The following is a 15,612-nucleotide window of genomic DNA, read 5'->3' as shown; positions in this document are numbered from 1 at the left end:
AAAAGTCCCAAAATTTAACATCGTAAGCTATTCTATTTGGCTCTCTAAAACAGATCTAATAAATTAATTACCTAAAATTGATTTTGAGTGGTTTTTAAACTGTATTACCAAGATGAAAAGCAAACACTCCAGTACCACAAGAGGCTCTTAAGTAGCTATTACAAAATTTGCTTCATCATAGCTGAAAATTACCCCAGAATTTTTAAATATTCCTTTCAAATGACCCCAGTGCTTAGAAAGCCTGATCCGTCCCTGAAAGATGCATCATCAGCTTCCCTCTTCACATACCCTGCATTCTGTACAAGCCACTCACCCAAAAAAAAAAAAAAAAAAATTAACTTTCAAAAATAATCTTCCATTCACCTATTACCTTAGACTACCCTATTTCTGGCAAGTTCCAAAGGCCAACATGACTTGAAAGCCTGAGTTCAATTAAAATCATTTTATGTTGCTTAAAGATATAATCAATTTCACATACCAGCATATACTTTAAAAAAAAACAAAATCTCAGTTCTTCATTCTCTCCTTCTTCTAGGCAACAAACTAGTTTTTCGTTACCCTCATCATGCCCCTTTCCTCAGGAATAAGAACATAAAGCTATATTTTTGTCAAATTCTGTATGTATGTTTAAATAAACTGTCATTAAATAGCACATAAACATACCCACAAAGAGAGATACATTGGAACATTGGACACTTAGTATAACATCTCAAGAACACAGACTTTTCAGCATAAATCTGGGATAAGAATACAGTCTAGCAATAGCAACATCCCTGAACAGAGCCCAAATTTCCCTATTATATCCAGGATCACAGCCTTCTGCAAAACCTATGATGGAAAGGTCTAAATCTTATAACTAAATCCACAGTTTTATCTAAATGTGACAGGAAACCAATGCAAGAGTATTTTAAATAGTCCTAAGAAGGGACCCCTGAACTCTTCATGTAACAAGTACTGCATGCAACGCCACCCCAAAATTGCACTTAAATGATGGAGTCAATAACAATTAACATCAACATTGAACTTCATATTTGGCAACGTGACAATACAAACCTCAATCAAAACTTGGACCAAGTTATCTTTTGATTAAACGTAATTATATAGTGGTAGATTGGTAATGTCAAAACGGGAAGATTAAGAGAACACATTAAACCACTTATCCAATTTAAAACAATGCATGTAGACATACTACTGCTACTGAGTATCAGTTCCCACCCGCCCCTTGTAAAGGGAACGATCAATGCTCGCCTCCCAACGTTAATGCTGGTTACTGAGCAAGTTGATTTCCGGATTAAGAACAAATACTTTGTGTATATAGTTAAGCAAGAAAGAAATGTTAGGAGGCTGTGACACTCAGTCTTTCTATTAAGTATACAAAACTATGACAACCTCTGAGACCTGAGCTACCTAAAATATCCCTCATTCCAAAAGACATACACTGAGCAAACGTACATAATGGTTTATGAATCAAGCCTTGTCCTTCCCTTTATCCAAAAGGATGAGCAAGTAAACACTTTCATCACTATTTTAACGTGGAAATACTTAAGCACTTGATGAAGCTGACTATCAACAGCAAGGAAAGTATAAAAAAAGAAATCAGGCGCAAACCAAATCATCCAAATAAAAAGCATAGTCTCTCAATTCAAGGTTAATGAGACCGGGGGAGGGAGTATGGGAGGAGAAAAGAGGGAGCTGCCTCATCCTTGACTGAAGACAGGTTTTTGCCTTTTTCCATTCCCTCTGATTGTTGTATCAGGAGGTCTAAGATTTGAAGATCCTGGTATTTCAAGGTTTGTTATTCTAAGGGTGAGGTGGCGAAGGGGTGTAAAATAAAATCAATACTCACTGCTAACTTTCATGCTGCCAAAAGCTGAAGGCTGCTGCACTGGCTTGCAGCTCTCCGCAAAGGAGGTGGTTCTCGGCCGGCCTGACATGATTGCTCTCTTTCTGAATCACCTTTTCCTTCCGAATTACCTTCTTGTCCCTCCTTCCTCCTTTTCCTTCCTTCCTCTTTTTCTTCCTTTTGTTTTATGTTGGGGTGTTAGGTTAATGATAAATGCAGCATTAAGTTCTCCCACAAGAAAAAGAAAAAGACTTCGTCCTCTTGGCTTTTCACTCCTTTTGTATAGCTATAAAACAACGAGCGATGTATTTCTCCTTCAAGACAGATCAGTCTGGATATTTAACATATAGATGAATTGGGGCTGGGAAAAAATACAATTCTTTCTCCTCCCTTTCCTTGGAGGAGAGAAAAAGGGAGGGGAGAAATCCTAAAAAATATATATATCACGCGAAACAGGGGTAAATACTTGATTGAAAATAAGTACTTTGAATATTGTATTTTCCTCGGGGATTTTTTTTCCGAGTCAATGAAGAAGGGAAGCGGCGGAAGGATCACGAGTCTCACGCTTGAAAAGAAGGGGGATGGGAAGGAGGGAGGGAGAGGGAGGGGGTGGCTCGGAGATGCGACGGAAAACGCTGCGGCTCCGGCAGCGGCGGGATCCGGCGGGCTGACGGCGGGGGCTCGGCAAACTGGAGGGCGGCGGAGTCGCTAGTCAGTCAGAGGCGGGCGGTGGCGGCGGCTCCTCTCCTCATTGCGCCAGGAGCAGCTGCAGGCGGCGACTGGATCCAGCGGCCATGGCGGCGGCGGTGGCAGAGGCAGCTCCCTTCAGACCCCAAGCAGCGGCTCCTTGACTGCTCCCCATACGCCGGGGACATGGGAACCCAGCAACCGCTTCCGTCCCTCGGGGCCCCCTCCCCCGTCCACGGCACCAGCGCGGTCGCCCTCCCGCCCCTCGCCTCTGCTCGGTGCCTACTCAAGTAGTATCCGCGCTTTGCCCCCAGCCCGGAGCCCTGTCAGCGGCTGTGGGGCCGACTCCTCCTTGCTTCCTTCCTTCCTTCCTTTGTCACTGGGGCCGGACGACGGCGGCGGCGGCGGCGACGGCAGCACAAACCCGCATTCGCCCGGGTCAGGGGCTGCTCTGTGTGAGGAGAGCCGTCTGCGCAGCCGCCTAGCTCTTCCCCACTCCCTCTCCCCCCTCCTACTCGTCCTCCGCCTCCTTCCTCCCCCACCCAGCCTTACACCACCCAGTGCCCCGCCGGCCGCGTAACAGGAGTCTGGGAATCGCCGGCCGAGCCCTGCGCCCGCCGCTTCTGCTAAAGGGCCGAAGCCTGAGCGTAGCCAATCACGGACGTCGTATGTTTGCGGCTCCTCCCGGAAAAACCCGATGGACCTGAGGACCCAATTAGAATGTGCCGCTGGAAATCCACGCCCAAAGACCGAAGAATGCCGAAGATACCCGAACCAGAAGAAGGTGGGTTCGTCTTGTTTTGTGGCTGGCTAGAGAAATTCGACAGTGGCAATAGTGGCCAATCAGAGTCGCCGGCCCTCACGAAACCGCCTGAAGAGTTAAGGGCAGTGAAACTCCGAGTCGCGGGTGAAACAGCACGGCTGGGCTCCGTGGCCGCTTTGTAATTGGCCAAAAACTCCGCTGGGAGTGCACCTCCCTTGGTGATTGGTGAAAGGAAGGGGGCTTCCGAGGACAGTCTGGCCAGTCACAACGTCTCCTCCCTCGCCAAGGAGGGGAGAAGAAAGCAAAGGGAGGGTGTCTATAAAGCGCCTTCTCATTGGCCTGAAGCTTTGGAGCTAGAGTTGGGGCAAAAGGGAAAAGGAGGGAGGCGGAAACCCTAGCGATAGCCAATCGGCACTCACTGCCTTCCAATCGCAAGACCTAGCTGCAATGTGATTGGCCTCCGACCTCCGGCGGCGGTCCCAGGAGCCAGAAGAAGCTCGACTGGGGTCGTGGCGGCGGCTCTCAGACCATGTGGAAACCGCAAATAGGGAGCGCAGGCCCTCCACACAGCGGGTCCGAAACTGCTGCGGTCGGCTGGGCTGAGCTCAGAGCGCTCAGGCGAGCAGAGGGCTTAGGGGCTGTCCCCACCGACTACAGGCTCTAGGCGGGGCGCGGCTAATTCTGCTCCTCCGAGACGCCCTTCTGCCCAGGCTAGCAAGTCCCGAGTACCGGCGTCTTCCCCGCAAGGGCCAGATGGATCCAGGCGCCTCCCCGGCGGGGTGCGAGCTCACAGACGCTAGAGTGGGAACAAAGCTTTCAGAGAGGCAGCGCCACGCCCAACCGTGGGGGCCATTGATTAGAAAGAGGCTGACTGTGCCTGGTGCGCGCGGCCAGGCCGGCCTTCTGGAAACGCCCCCTGAGAAATGAGCTCATGCTGGATGCGCGCGCTCCTTGGGCGCGACTGCCCAGCGCAAAACGGGCCCCGAAATCAGGTGAAGGGAAATGCCATCAGGCCGGATATCCTGAAGCCTCCGAGGAAATGGGGAGTCAGAATAGCCTTTAGTAGCTTTTGGTCCTTTGGAACTAGCATGATCTATGAAAATATTATTTAAGTAGGTTTCACATAGAGCTGGGTGTTCGTTGTTCTACAGAAAATCATTTCCTTTGGTTTGCTTGAGGACAGTGAGGTATGACTACGTCAGGATAGCAGAAAAAGTAGAATGGACAGTTGCTATCCTGATTGTAATCCCGTGGTGCAGGTGATTTCTACCTGAGGAGTCATCTCTTTCTGTTAAAATACTATCTCCAGAAAGCGCATGTAAAAATACCTATGGCTAATCAAATTGTGTAGCTATTGCTTTGAAAAACTGATGAGGGACTTAGGGCAAAACAAAGTAAGCTTTGATGGGAGGCAAAAAAGGTCTAGGTAGGGTTTGCAGACAGGTCTACAAGGGCCAGAAAAGTAAAGCAAATGAGTAAAACTGGCCTGGTGGAAGACAATGAGGAATGATAAGGAATGTGGCAAATTGGAGTGTCCATGCTGTAACTGAAGGGAGCAGCTGTTCAGATCTAGCAGATTGTTGCCCTCAGGAATGAGGGTCCAGTGTTCTGAGATATTGTGGGGTTTTTTCTCTCCCAAGAGAAACCCTAATTTGTGTAAAATATCCCTATTTTTAAATGTTAGCAACCAGTATTTCAAAACCCTGAAGGCCAAACTAACATCCTGGGATAAATGTAGCCAACATGCAATCAATTTGTAATTTCAAACCTGAGCATGGGTTTTATAGCCCCAGAGCAGTAGAGCCTCTTGTTCTTTGCAATTAAGTGAGAACATGAGATCTCTGAATGTCATGGAGGAGAGTAAAGAATGTTAAAAGCAAACTCAGTGCATGGCAACTTTGCCAATGAATGTTGCCTCTCCATGCAAACTATTGTTAGTGAACGACCTTTGTCACTAGGCCCTAAAAATGCTGTGAGGCGCTTTAAGTCCTGCCTCTCTCTTGACTCTCCATCCATACTCCCAATTCTACCAGCGGGAAAGTGAATAACATATTTAGGTTATACAAATTGGAAACATGGCTATTTTTTTCTATATAATAAAGTACAAAAATAGTCTACCTTAAGACTGATTATTGTTGCTGCCTTCAAATAGTTTGAAATGATGCTGTTTAAAAAAAACATATTTGACCAAGACATGGGGAATTTTTATAGGAAAAAAAGTGTTTCGGTCCAGAATTAGGACTTAAAGAAGAAGTTTATGAGAAAATACAGAACTAATAAAATTAACATTCAGTGTTTGTTTCTCTGAATTTTCAAACACTTTACCTTCCCAACTGCTGTTAACCACTTATTAGTTTGTAATAATTTTAATAGGTAATATTTACTGAGTGTTTACAATATGCCAGACACTGTTCTTAAGTGCTTCACACATATACTATCTCAAATGTATAATAATCTTATGACATAAGTACTGTTATCACCTCTGCTTTTCAGATGAAGAAACTGAGGGCCAGGAAGGTTTACTAACTTGCTAAGTCCACAGAGCTAAAGTAGAACCAAGATTCAGATTCACTGTTCTAATACACACTTCTCTCTCAAGCAGTCCCCACCTCTCCTGATATATCTTGCTTTATCTTAAAGTCTAAGCCTTATGTCTTGAACTGTTTGTGTCTGGTTGTGAACGTATCCCCTAGTTTGGTTTATAACAGTTTGGTTTCCTCCAGGGCTTATTAGATGGTCCCTTGCAGAGATCAGTGATTCTGAGCCACAGTAACAAACCAAAGGACTAGGAAAAGATAAAGGTAGGAAAGCTGGGTGGTACACAACAGGTTAAGTAGTGTAGAAAAAAAAAGGTTAGTGAACGTGCCCACAAGGTAATAGTTATAAATTAAAATGCACAATGAACAGGCTTGTGTAGTAATAAGAAGTACAGGAATACCTCGGCGATATTGCAGGTTCAGTTCCAGACCATTGCAATAAAGTGAGTCGTAATCTTTTTGCTGGTTGTAGGGTTTTGCCTTCAATTTGTTAAAAAACATCTGTGAAGCGCAGTAAAGCGTAGTGCAATAAAATGAGGTATGCCTGTATTTGTATAGCACTTTGCACTTAGAAAGTACTATATGTTTAGGAAGTACTATTATTAAACTATTAATGTTTTTACAAATGAGGAAACTACACACTTGAATAAGCGACTTGCTCAAAATCACTTAGCTCAATTTTTAGTTGCAACTAGAAGAAAATATAAGCACATTTAATAAGGAAGATAGCAAAGAGAATATAAGATGCTGTTTATTTAGGTGAACCCAGAGTCAACCATTTCAAACAAGTAAATGAACAAACTCCTCCTAGGACCTCATTTACGCAGCCAATACATGTTAAACACCTGAATGTTGTTGGATGCTGCTCTTCAAAATGTATATGATATGGTCTCTGCGCCAGGTACTTGTAGTCAGATACTATGAGATAGAGTTATTTAGTAATGAACCCTAGGAAAGCCCTCCAATCAAGGTCAAAGTGAAGATTAAGAGGTAGGGGAAATAAATTTACATTTATTGAGTGCCTGTTCAATCCTTCCCAAAACCCCAAGAGAGACATTACTAGCTCCTTTTGTAATAGATGAAGGGGATGAGCAATAAATATATAGCTCAAGGTCATGCAATTAGTAAATGGCAGAGTTGGGATGGGATTTATACCTGAGTCAATTTGAATTCAGCTTTCTGCTAGATCACTCTGCCCTCCATCAAAAAATACCATTGTTTATCCTGTTTATACAAAATTATGTGTATATATATATATATATGAGGTCTGACAATCAAGTTCTCAAGTTCGTGAACTTGTTGCAACGATGTTGCTAACCTTTTTTGATATCAGAGGGATTATTCATTATAAATTTGTACCAACTGGACAAACAACCAAGTTTCCTATTTGGAAGTGCTGAAAAGGCTGTGTAAAAAAGACAAAAACGACTTGAACTTTTCACCAACAATTCATGGCTCTTGCCATGACACAACAATGCACCAGCTCACACGGCACTGTCTGTGAGGGAGATTTTAGCCAGTAAACAAACAGTAACTGTATTGGAACATCCTTCCTACTCACCTAATCTGGTCCCCATTGACTTCTTTCTTTACCCGAAGATAAAGAAAATATTGAAAGGAAGAAATTTTGATGACATTCAGGACATCAAGAGTAATATGATGACATTGAAGCCATTCCAGAAATAAGAGTTCCAGAATTGCTTTGAAGGGTGGACTAGACACTGGCGTCAGTGCGTAGCTTCCCAAGGGTAATACTTTGAAGGTGACCGTAGTGATATTCAGCAATGAGGTATGGAGCACTTTTTCTAGGATGAGTACACAAATTGTCCGACCTCAGTGAGCTAGAGGTAGTTTGAAATTATGTAGCATATAAGATATGGAACTAGAGAAAATAAAGGAAGACAGTATTGGCCAACAGAGGTGTAGTTAAGTAAATTATGTTGTATTAAATCCATGTTATGCAACCAGTAAAAATAATAAATACAAAGACTCGTAGCAACTCAGAAACAATACTAACTGAATAATATAGAACTTCAGATTATATATTTCCATATCTGTAAAGTATATATACATTTAGATCAAGATTGAAAGGAATACAGAAATTAGAATAATTTTCTTAATATATTGGCATATTTAATTAGAGATGAAAATATTCACCTTAAATGTTTTTAATATTTCTGCAATAAATTTCTGTTTGTTTGGTTTTAAAGGACGTTGCCCCCAAAATAACTCATTTTTTCACTGTGGTTCACACACTCCTCAGAAAGCTTCTGATTACATGGAATTCTTAAAAACTCCAAATTTCTCAGCAGTGCTTTCCAACTAACATTTTTACTGATAACCCTTTGTAATATGAGTTAAATTAATAAAACTAGCAATATTTATTGAGTACATACTATATGCAAGACATCTATCTGATATAAAGTAGTACACGAGCAGCTCTGTGTCCTTGGGGAGCTCATCCTTTGGGGAAATAACAACATGAAAAGTTAAATAATTATTTAAAGTCACATTTTGAATCCACAAAAAAGTTGTGAGGCAGAACAAATTTGCTAATATGATTGTACTCATACTCAAATGAATTGCTCATACTGTCCTATTTATAATAGGTGGGTGGAGGACATTTTAAAGTGGATCTTAAATAGATGAAGAAAGGAGAGAGGAAGTAAATTATTTTCCACCACTTCATTTCTAACCCATCATGCACACCCCCACCCCCTTATAAACTCTTAGGTGGGTGGAGCTGTCAAAGCAATTAAGAACCATGTGAGTCTGTTGTATAACTTCAGGAAAACCAGTTTGGCTAGAAAAAAAGCTGATAGAGGAGACCAATGGAAGATAAGGTTTAAAAAGTAATGTGTGGCCAGATTTGATAGAGCTTTGAATGTTCCACCAAGAAATTGGGTTTTGTCTTATAGACAAATTCTTATAGAGAATTACGAGAAGTATTTTAGGAGATATAAGACATTGTCACTAAAAAAAGGATTAGGGAGCAACAAACTTTATTTTCACAGTTCTTCTGGCTAGTCTAATAATCAAATAGACATGAGACAGATCAGCAAGAGAAAAGAACCAAATTTAATACATATGAGTATGTATGGGAACCCCACACACATGAGTCAGAGATGGCCACATGCAGGAGAGATTCAGAGATAGAGGGATGGCGGTATATAACACATTCTGAGCTAGGGATGAGATAATGAACCTTGGGGACTTCAAAGGGTCATTGCAGGATGGTAAGAGGTGTTTATTAAATAAAAGTTTACCCTGCCATATAGGTGGGTCAAAAAGGTTATCACTGATAATCTCTTTATGGCAAGGCCCCTAATTCAGTTTCTCCCAGGTAGTTAAAGGTAGGGGCAGAAGTTTCTCTTGAGCCTGAAGCTAAAATTATCTTTAGGTCAAAACAATCGGCATACTACAGAAGCACATCTTGGGGTAGCTTGATATGAACCCCCCCCAAAGCCTCTGAGGTAACATACACCACATGGTTTTTCCTGATGCTGAAAATGTGCCCAGGGTAACAAGGCACAGCATTCTTGGTCATGCTTCTTATAACTACTGAGATGTGCCCAAATGGAAAAGTAATGGATGACTACCCAAAAAGAAGTGTTTGAAACATTGCCACTATAAAGTGGACTCTGGTTGTAGTAAAAGTTTCATATCAAGCCTTTGACAAATCATATAATTATTTTAACTTTGACATCTAAAGGAACTTACTATCTAAGATAAAAGAAAAACAAATCCTTGATGAATCCTTTTAATTTTTTATGTTTATCACATTTTTTTGCCCCTATTAGGGTATAATTATGAGGTTAATATATTCTCATTGATTAGATTATTTCAAACTTTCAATTTCACTTCTGTTATTCTGTTTCTATTCATATTTTTTGAAAATTTTTTTTAGACTAGTGTAAATATTTTCACATTGAATTGCATAAATGAATTCACATGAATTGAATTGAAAACAGTTAAGAATGTGTTGACAATACTTTGACTTAAGCATACTTCTTTACAAAAAATTCTTGGTCACCCAGCTTTGTTTTATGTGCATTAAAATGTAATAAATATAGGCCTGAGAAATTCTCAGTTGGAACAAATACTTTAGGAACTCATTAGCCAATTAGTAAATCAGAAATAGTCATATTTTCTTCTTCACATGGAAGTAGAACTCACATATCTCAGAATAGAACAAAAAAGTCTTTAGGTCTTTAATCTATATCATGTTGACGGTGAATGTGAGTGTAAAGGAAAACTAGAATTCTGTTTCTTGGCTATCGAACATTTTGACTTGGAGGAGGAAAACAACTCAAAAAACAATTAAGATATCCCATGGATTATCCAAGAAGGAATTCCAGAATGCAGAGAGAGCCTGTATCCCTTAGGCAGGCCACAGTTTCATTTGGATTGTGGCCATCAAAGTGCATCATTGCTCTGACTTCATTCCTATGCCCTGTAAGATGGAATTCTGAAAGGGAATGGGAGAGAGAATGCACAAAGCCCAGTGGAATGTGTTTTCTTGTATAACTTCCAGCTCAAACAGTAGTAGGAAGTGCCAGATATCAGACCAGGAAAGATTCCTGTGGGAGAGGGCTTATAGCTCAGTTTTTTAAATCCATTAATAAATATTTCACCACATCTGTTCATTATTTTTATAATTTATATCGTATATGCCGTAGTCGTGAGCAGTACTTGAAGATAAAAATAATAATTTAGAAAAACCATTATTTCTCTAAATAACATACTATTTTAGGAGCATTCAAGAGTCTCAGGAAAATACTTAGATTTTTCTTTTCTTGAGACAGTTGAGCACGGTCCCTATCTATATGCACTCTTCTACTTTCTCTAACCATTTTTTGATAATTGGAATACAGCTTACACATTTAGTTTTCTTTTCAAAGGTGATCCAATTCTATTTTTTTTAATCATTAAATGCTTTGGCTGTGAGTCTATAAATTTTATAAATTTTGCTGGTCTGTGTTGGAAAACACATGAAAAGATACAATATTGAATATCCTGATTGCAGTAGGAAGTACTTATTGTGTATCTACTGTGTCCCCAGAACTCTGCCAGACATAGTGGAAACATTTGCTTATAGCAAATTGAGAAAACTGTTGTATAGGTTTTAAAACCTGACTATAATCTGTTCAACTGCATTTTTAAATATTTTCAACGTCAAAGGGGTATGGGCTCTTTTAGAATTAAAAACATATCTCTTACAGAGCCAAGTCAGCTGGAACCTTAAGTAAACTATTCTATGGAGTTAAGCTTTTAATCTAACATGAGAGGAATTAAAGTGAAGTACTTCTAAGCACCAGAGAAACCATAGAGTAAAAAGAAAATTATCAACAGAAGTTGCCAAAAGAGGACACACACACAGTTTGCCTTTATATGTAACTTTCTTCCTGCTTAAATGGAATTACATGGAGGTGTATGGTGTTTCTCTTGATCTCAGTTGATGAAGGGCACAAAGTAGGAACTTAGTAAATGTTCGCAAAATAAGCAATATTATTGCAGTTGAAAAAGTAAAACCTCAAATATGTGGTGATAGGAGAACTGACTCTGGATGGTGAACACACAATGTGATATATAGATGATGTAATACAGAATTGTTCACTTGAAACCTATGTGACTACTAACAATTGTCTCCCCAATAAACTTTAATTAAAAAAAAGAAAAAGTAAATCCTAATTATGACCATAAAAATTACAATTTTATAAAATATTTGCATATGGACCAGGACTCAGAGGAAATATCCAAAAATAAAAATTTGTTTTATTCATTTGTTCATTTTCTGAATGTTTTTTCTTATATTTAAAATTTTTCCATTAATGTTCCTACAATATACGAGTAATTTGGGTACCAAATTTTAAAAATTAGATGCATTTAAGAATAACACAATCACAGCTTGGGATGAAGCTCTGTCCACCACTGGGGTTCAAACATGTCTTGGCATATCTGGCAGACTGGTATTTATGCTGCCAAGCGGTGATTTGCATAAGGGTTTTGGCGGAAAGACTGCCAAGAAGTGTGGGCACCATTGAGGAGGGGGTTGGCCAGGCTACTTTTCAGTCAATTTGCACTGCCACAATGCCCCAGCCAGTGTTCCGATTGGTCAGTGCCCATGTCGTGCCAGCTGGTAACCTATTTTGGATGTCACTCTTGGATTGAGGGGACATTGCCTTACTGTCTTGAAGATTCATATTATAATGCAGCTTTAGATTCCTCTTGGAAGCACCGTAAGCAGAAATAGGAGTGCACTAAAATCTTTATTACATCACAAAATATAATGCAAAAATTAGGGTTTGTTTCCAATTCCACAGGAAATACGACATAATTTTGCAGTATTGGAGACTCCAGAAGCACAAAAGTATTTTAATTTCTTCAGAGTCATAATGGAGAGCATGAAAAGTTCCAGTAGAAGGTGGTGATCCCCTGGCTTAATGGGGCTGGCTCAATGATGAGTACCAGAAATATTCAAAGACAACAGAAACCTCAGCAGCAGAATCCATGTGGCTGCAGATAACACTTGTTCTAGAGCCTACATAAAACACTCTCTAAGGGCTCCTAGAAATTATGGGCAGGGGACTTTGCAAGGAGCTGGAGGTCCTGCATCAGCAGGCAACGGAAGGAGCCACTGAAATATGAATTATGAAACCATAAATTCATAATTATGGTTTTTAGTTCATAAAGAATACAATGTGAGAAGTGAATCTGCTGTTCCTCACTCAGTGGTCCCCATTTCCACATCCTTCTTATTTGTGTGAGCATTTCACAGAACTAAGGGTACTGATAGTTTTTTTAAAATACAGGGCATATTTTTTTATAACACAACCTATAAATGCAAGTTAAGTACAATTCTTCTTCTGGTGTTCAACCAAAGAAACAGTGATGTGTTCCAATACTGGGAGAAAAACTAGCTGAATGGAATTCATTGATATTTAGGTCCTTTAAAGGGTAATTTTTGATGTATGTGATTTGCACCTGAAATGCTGTGCTTAGAACCTAAACCTTGTCAAAGAGGCAGCTCCAGGGTTTTACTTTTCATATAATGCTTTATAGCTTATAATGAACATTATTGTATTGGATGTATACTGAAACCTATAAGACAAAACTGGTTACTCCCATTTTATTTTTAAATGGAGGCAAAAGAAAACAAAAAAACCCAAACTTATAATTAGCTTTTCTGGCCCAACTTTACCACATTGACCAATAAATGTTCTTTGAGTAGCCACAGGTTTATGGCATTCCACCCTGTTCTTGAAATAATCTTTAAAAAAAAAAAAACGTATGAAAGTATGCTCTGAGCAGGTAAGAGAAGTCTCATAAAATGAGAGTAGTTTACAATAGGACATCTTTTTTCAAAAAAATTTTCATGAGTCTTCTTTTTTTCATCGAGCTATTTACTTCCTTTATGTGTTGTAATGATTGGTGTTTAATAATTATATAAAAATAAATAGACATCTTGGAAAACAATACTCTTGGAGTACTGAACAATGTCAATGGCATCTGATACATGAACCAGATTTTTTTAAAGGAAAGATGTACATGTAGAGTCCCACCAGTTTTAAAGTATGGTTGTAATTGGAATTTAACTAGTGAACAAACACTGAATACCTATTATGTGAAAAGTATTGTTCTTAATGAGAGTGAATCAAAATATATATATATATATGACATGCTCACCACCCTTAATAATTTTTCATCTGGCTAGGAAGGGATAAGATATAGACTAGTATAGACTAGGTATATTGAAGATCTTCAACATATACTTGTTGAATGAATGAATGGATGGATAACTATAAATGATCATTATTGGTCCAAAGTAGTAGCACATGATAAATACCAAGAATATGAGGATATATGTGTAGATTTTATATATATATATATATATATATATATATATATATATATATATATATATATATATAGATGATAGATGATAGATGATAGAAGATAGAAGATAGATAGATAGATAGATAGATAGATAGATAGATAGATAGATAGATTCAGCAGATAGCTAAATTTCACAATGGAATACTATACTGGCCATACCCATCTTGCACATCCACTCCTATGAATAATGTCCCCACAAGAAAGAATTCCATTGCAAATATTAAAAATGGTGAAGGGCTGGGACAGTATACTGGGAAGACCAAAACTACAGTTACCCAAGCAACTATAGGTCTATTTAGTTAATAAATTAATACATTTCAGTGGGATATTTGCCACACTCAGAAAGCAGCAGGAGGTATAAGGCCAGTGCCTAGAAGGCAATCTAGAGCTGTATCAAAAGGATAAGGATTATCCACGTAAGATTGATCACAAACTCTGTAAGGAGGAATGAAGCATTTGAGAAACAGTGGAATTACAGAACAGAGAGCTGAGGTGTTAACTCTCTCACTTTTACAGATTGCAAAGATGTAGAAATAGTAGAAAGAACAATTTAGGAGGGTAAACAGTAAACGATTATATCAATTTTTTTTTTTTAAAAAAAGACTGCAAATGATATTATATTTAGCATTAGGAAGTCATTAGAGTCCTCTATAACTATGTAGAGTCAGAATTATGAAGGTTGCAGAATTCAGGTTGCAGAGCAATTTTGAATAGCTAAAAGAATACTTAAGCTAAGGAAATCAGGGGGTAGAGGTAGGGAAGAATACACTAAGAAGATATGGGGATGCTAATGTTTTTTGGGGCAGGCAAAATAGAAATTGTCTTGACCCTAACAATGTCTTGGAAGAATAAGTGGAGGTCAGTATTGATGATCATTCTGGAAGCCAACAGTTGGCATAGAGACAGGTATTCTTCTAAGTTAAGATTTGCATTACTTTCTAATACAATGGAAAATCAAGCCACAGTTTGAAATATCCTCATGGAAAAACTACAAACTAAACTGAGATAATCCATATTGATACTTTGGACATTTGGTAATCTATAGGATTTTGGCAAAGACACACTAACATTTAACTCCGAGGTGAATGAGTCCAAAGTTGCAAATTTTAGAGACTGGCTGAAATTTCATCAAGCAAGCTAATATAATATACATTTTTCCCCTTTGGAAATTGGCTCAGGACCCATTGAATGTGGGCATAAACTCCACTGCTTTTGCCAAGTGCCCATTTAGAAGACTGGTCCCTCGCCTTGAACTTTAATGCTGAGGTCATACCTTATTGGCATCCAAATGACAACTTATGAAAGATGCCTCATGGTGCTCCCTAAAGGAACAACTTGTTCCCTGCCAAAATTAGAATTACCTTGCTTTAGGAAGAGGATACATACTATGCTGACAGCCAAATGATGATTTGCCAAACATATCAAACTCCATCATGGACAGCACAGGAGCCTCATATAATCCAGAGGGAGAGATGGTCTTCCAGACAGTTGATGCCCTAGGGACCTACTGAAGGCTATGCTGGAGGCAAAATACTAGTAACTAGGCATTGGCTAATTTAATGACTTGGCAAATCAGAAACCATCTTAGTAGAGGTAAATCCTTGAGTGGAGATTTTAAGCCCTAAGTGTTAAGGCCTAGGGCAGGCATAACAAAGAATAGGACCTGTGGCACCATTTAGTTCATTTCCATAACCATGGCAGGCATGGATAATAGATAACTCAGTCTCTGAGGTCCTTCTCAGTTAATAGAGAACTTTAAGTAGGTACTACCTATCAGTGGTAATTGTCAGGTCATTTAACTTTATTTATCTATTATTATTATTTTTTTAAGGAGGGCACAGCTCACAGTGACCTTGGTTTTATTAGCGCCACGCTCTAACCAACTG

At 39.4% G+C, this 15,612-nt stretch overlaps 1 protein-coding gene across 5 annotated transcripts in view; it reads right to left on the bottom strand.

The window, feature by feature from the left end:
• Window positions 1-3,005, bottom strand: part of GSK3B (glycogen synthase kinase 3 beta) — a 190,177-nt gene extending 187,172 nt beyond the window's left edge. For 4 of the 5 annotated variants that reach the window (XM_019729652.3, XM_019729653.3, XM_019729654.3 and 1 more), the window contains exon 1: window positions 1,847-2,987. In XM_019729652.3, coding sequence (XP_019585211.1) covers window positions 1,847-1,934 — 88 coding nt within the window. In that variant the 5' untranslated portion in view covers window positions 1,935-2,987. Of the gene's footprint in view, window positions 1-1,846 lie in introns of all 5 variants that reach the window. The other variant, XM_074331491.2, reaches the window with a different exon arrangement.
• Between the last annotated feature and the right edge of the window lie 12,607 nt (window positions 3,006-15,612).

This window comes from Rhinolophus sinicus, chromosome 17 (genome assembly GCF_057876585.1).
Source record: "Rhinolophus sinicus isolate RSI-liver-muscle chromosome 17, RSI-T2T, whole genome shotgun sequence".
In the NCBI taxonomy this organism is placed as follows: domain Eukaryota; kingdom Metazoa; phylum Chordata; class Mammalia; order Chiroptera; family Rhinolophidae; genus Rhinolophus; species Rhinolophus sinicus.
Note: the sequence above shows the minus strand (reverse complement) of the source record. Positions and strands in the feature narration are given on the sequence as shown.